Source organism: Vipera ursinii, assembly GCF_947247035.1.
Source record: "Vipera ursinii genome assembly, chromosome: 6".
In the NCBI taxonomy this organism is placed as follows: Eukaryota; Metazoa; Chordata; class Lepidosauria; order Squamata; family Viperidae; genus Vipera; species Vipera ursinii.
In genome coordinates this window covers 38,046,209-38,051,145 of record NC_139515.1, presented here as the reverse complement: position 1 = coordinate 38,051,145, position 4,937 = coordinate 38,046,209, and the positions used below count along the sequence as shown (strand labels likewise).

The 4,937-nt window shown below is 37.3% G+C and overlaps 1 protein-coding gene across 1 annotated transcript; it reads left to right on the top strand.

Moving 5' to 3' along the window:
- Window positions 1-472: 472 nt before the first annotated feature.
- On the top strand, window positions 473-2,014 carry AMIGO2 (adhesion molecule with Ig like domain 2; the record flags this gene model as incomplete). The annotated part of the gene is made up of 1 exon (XM_083365532.1): window positions 473-2,014. The coding sequence occupies one exon, from the start codon at window positions 473-475 to the stop codon at window positions 2,012-2,014; it is 1,542 nt and encodes a 513-aa protein (XP_083221658.1).
- Window positions 2,015-4,937: the final 2,923 nt, after the last annotated feature.

The window sequence follows — 4,937 nt, the reverse complement described above, 5'->3', positions numbered from 1 at the left end:
TTTGAAACTCATTGAATTTGATATTCAACGCATTTTGATGTGAAAATTTGTCCCAGTACTCAACATTTGTTTGCTACTCAATGCACAAGCTAGAATTTTTCTGTGTCAGCTGCCTTGTGACTGACTACATTATTCCTTATGGGAAAAATTTGTTTGCTACTCATTGTTTTTGGTACTCATCATGCCTCCCAGAACCAATTAACAATGAGTACCAAGGTACTATTGTATATAAAAATAATTGTTTGTGTTTCTTTTTTAGTTGCCTATCCATTAATCCCAACAAGAAGTAATCATAAAACTATGAGCAACTTCATTTTGGTGAATATGGTAAAGTGTTGGATGCTTTTATATATTAATACACTTTTTTTTAAAAAAAATATCTCTCCCTTTCTGTCTTAACAGTGATTGGTACAAAGTGACCTACATGCCTTAAGGGTGGCAAGGAAAATTGGAAGACAGCTAAAACTCAGTCATGTCTTCTGTTTGGCACACTATTCTCTCTCTTCATGGGAACTACAAGAGGTTGGGTTACCTCTTAATCTTCACTGTAAGTGTATGTTGTAGTGCCTCTTTAATGTGCCCCACCACTTGCATCTGTGCCAGTGACATTACGAGCTGCACCAGCAGAAACCTCTCAAGGGTGCCATCAACTCTTTTCAAGCACATAAAAAGACTCGATCTGAGTCACAACAGAATTGGGGTTTTGGATCAAGACTGGATACCCATGCTGCTTGAGAAGTTGAACACCCTCATCCTGAATCATAACAACATTTTCAGTATTTCTATTGGGAGCTTCTCAGTTATTCCAAATGTCAAGTACCTAGACCTGTCATCCAACAAATTGAAGTCATTGGGCAGTCCTATATTTCAGGAACTGAGAATGCTGGAGGTTCTGTTGCTTTATAATAATTATATTGCAAAGGTTGATTCTGCTGCTTTTGGAGGAATTCATACCCTGCAAAAGCTGTATTTAAGTTACAACTCTCTCACACGCTTCCCAATTGAACTCTATACTGGGAAATACAAGCTCTCAGAACTTGTGTTCTTAGATGTTTCTTACAATCGGATCCAGTCAATACCAGTTAATGGCATGAGCTTAGTACCAGCCCGACACTTAAGTGGAATTTATCTTCATGGGAACCCATTTCATTGTGACTGCATACTTTATTCCATGCTGAACTTCTGGTATCTTCGACATTTTACTTCAGTAGAAGACTTCAAGACTGAATATACATGCAATAAAGACTCCCAAAAACTGCCTTTATTGCAGAACAATTATTTAAATTGCTCAGAAAGCACCATTAATGGTTCTTTCCATGCCTTTGGTTTTATTCATGAAGCACAAATTGGTAAGAGGATTATAGTACCCTGTGATACCAAACTCAGTGATGCTGGGACTAGTTTTATTTGGATCAGTCCAGATAACCAAGTTTTAGAGCCAGGAAAAACAACTGAACAGTTCAAAGTATTTCATAATGGAAGCCTGGAAATAGATGATGCTCAGTATGAAGACGCTGGACTTTATTCCTGCATTGCAATAAATAAGAAAAGATTATTGAATGAAACAATTGAAGTAAGAATCAATGTCAGCAATTTCACAGTGGACAAATCTTACTCTCATGAAACATTTAACACTGCTTTTACAACCCTTGCAGCTTGTGTAGCCAGTATTATTTTGGTACTTCTTTACCTCTATTTGACACCCTGTCCTTGTAAGTGCAAGTCAAGGAAAAGGAAAAGGCAACTGAACCAAAGTAGCACATCTAATGCATCCATACTAACCTCCAACACATCCCTCAAACTTCCAGCAGATAATAAGAAAGCTAGCTGTGGCAAAAAGGTGGTGTTTCTTGAACCTGTGAAGGAACCTAAACCAGGTCAAAATGGAAAAGTCAGAATGTTTCCCAATGAGACTGTAATTGCTGGAAGCATTCTGAAAACACCCCGAACAAAATCAGACTCTGATTCCACAAACTCAGCATTCTCGGACATGCCTTTCATGCCATCTTCTTAAGTTTTCCTCCTCCACTGATATCATAATCCTCTCAGTAGCAGCCACAGCTTTATCCAATGTTGTAAGAAAAGTCATGGAAAACTTTCTGATTTTTTAAGAACATGGAAATCATGAAAGTTAAAGTTAATTGTTAACTTCTTGTTCCTTCTCAGTAGGAAGAATATGTGTTAATCTTAAAACATTCAGGAGGAGCTCATTGTTACATGGCAGGAGTAACAGAGTAGAGTGGCATACCTTGCATTCTTACTAATCTTTCCTCTGAAGTGAATTAGGAGGTAGCCTTATGGAGGAACATGTTTGAACACGGGGTTCTCATTCGGTGGAAGAAAGCTTACACAGCAGGGGTCCCATCAGCTTAGGCCCTTAGCTGCTTCACTGTATAGAATCAGTGAGACTATATTATCAGGGATGAGACTTTTAATTAAATATGTCTTATAGAGTTTGTAGAAGAACAAAATAGCCATTTATTCAATTTGTGTTCATTGCCTTGAGATACTGGGTACATAAAGAAGCAAATAAATTTATATAAACAGAATATTCTGAAGTAATGTTTAATGTTTAGATAAATTTCAAAACTGGACAGGAATTAGGTTTTTTTTTCTATAACGAATTTTAAAATCTAGGAATGGAATGTATGGTAAAACTAGTAAGAGATAAACTTCAAAAAATGATATTTTTTATAGAAATCATGCTGTCCAGAGGTATGATTATTACACCACTTAAGCCTTGAAGGCCTGTATTTCAGAAGGCCTGTATTTCAGAAGGGATATCACTTCAGTCTTGTTAAGAAACCCATAATTCCAAAGTATTTAAGAAGTACTATTTTTCCATCTAATTATGATGAGGACAGAGGTGCACTATTGGAATTTCTGTCTTTATAGGTCTTAAAGGGATAAGAGCCATGATACTGTAGTCGTATATCCAGCCTATTTGTTTGGATTAAAATTTAGATATGTGTGCTGTGTGGACTGAGCAGAAAATATCTACAAAAATGAATGCATAGAATTAGTTTTGTAAAATTATTGAGTATTGTGCAATTAGATATTTTGTATTAGTTCTACTGCACTTTGACTATTTTTGATTACCTATTTACAGCCATAATCTAAATTGTTGATCCCAAGATAAATGTTGCTTTCACATCAATGGCATGAATGCCTAGACTTTACCTTCTGTAGAGCCTAGATTCATTAAATTTGATGGTTTAGATTCATTTGAGATAGGTAGCTGACCAGTCTTTTCTTAAAAACTTCCAGTGATGAAGCACCTACAATTTCTGAAGGCAATCTGTTCCGCTGGTTAATTGTCCTCACTGTTAGGAAGATTCTCCTTAATTTCAGGTTACTGCTCTCCTTGATTAGTTTCCATCCATTGTTTCTTGTCTTGCCTTCTGGTGCTCTGGAAAATAAGATGACTCCCTGTTCTTTGTGGAAGCTCCTCAAATACTGGAATACTGCAATCATGTCATCCCTACTCCTTTTCTCTAGACTTGCCATACCCAATTCCTGCAACCATTCATATGTTTTTTTTTCTCTAGGCCCTTAATCATCTTAGTTGCTCTTCTTTGCACTTTTTCCCCAAGTCTCAACTTCTTTTTTTAATGTGACCATTACAAAAACAGGTGTGGTCTTACTAGGGATTTATAAAGCGGTACTAATACTTCAGGTGATTTTGATTCTATGCCTCTTTATACAACGAAGGATTGTATTAGCTTTTTTGGCTGCTGCCTCACACTGCTGGTCCATGTTTTACGTGATTATCCAGTAGGACTGCAAGGTCTATCTCACAGTTACTGTTTTGAGCCAAGTTTCACCTAATCTCTACTTGTACCTTTGGTTTTTCCTGCATAGGTGTAAAACCTTGCTTTCTCTGCATTAAATTTCATATTGTTGGATAGGACCCATTTTCAAGTCTTTGTTCATTCTGAGCCTTTGCTTTCCTGACTTCCTCTTTGCAGATTCAGGCTATCTGCTGATATTCTACCTTAGTTATATGTCCCTCTTTCCATTTTTTATACTTATCCTTTTTGGCTTTCAGTTTACCAGAAAGATCTTTGTGCAGCCTTGCCGGTTTCTTCTTGGATTTTTTGTTTTTCTTTTTTCAATGGTATTGTCTTGGACTGGGCTTTTATGATCATATTTTTCAGAGTTTCCTACACTTCTTGAGTTGTTTTTCCCTTTAGGATTTTTATCCATGGAATTTTTCTTAGGTTCTCTCTGAGTTTGTTAATATTAGTTCTTTTAAAGTTTAAGACACTAGTTGGATTATATTCTGTTGCTTATGTTTGCATTATATTGAATTCCAATATGACGTGATCACCCTCACTCAAGGTTCCAGCTACTTCAACTCCCTTTATCTCTTCTTCTCTGTTAGTAAGAATCAGGGCCAGTATAGCTTTTCCTCTAGTTGCCTCCACTTTTTGGATGACAAGGTTGTCAGCTCAGTTGGTTAGGAATCTGTTCAATCTCCCTTTCTGCAGAGTCTATATCCCAGTTGTTATCAGGGTAGTTAAAGTCTCCCATTACTACTGTGGTATGTTTTCTACATACATTTGTTAATTGATTAGCAAAGAGTTCATCTATTTCTTCTGCTTGGTTGAGTGGCCTGTAGCAATTTTTATATTAACTGATATGGATTCTAGAAGGTTTTCATCCTTGGTTTTGTGTAGAGATATTTTATATATAAGGGACGCAGTGGCTCAGTGGGTTAGGACACCGAGCTTGTCGATCAGAAGGTCGGCAGTTTGGCGGGTTGAATCCCAAGTGCCGCGTAACAGAGTGAGTGCCTGTTACTCGTCCCAGCTTCTGCCAACCTAGCAGTTCGTAAGCACGTAAAAATGCAAGTAGAAAAATAGGGACCACTATGATGGGAAGGTAACAGCATTCCGTGCGCCTTTGGCGTCTAGTCATGCCGGCCACATGACCAC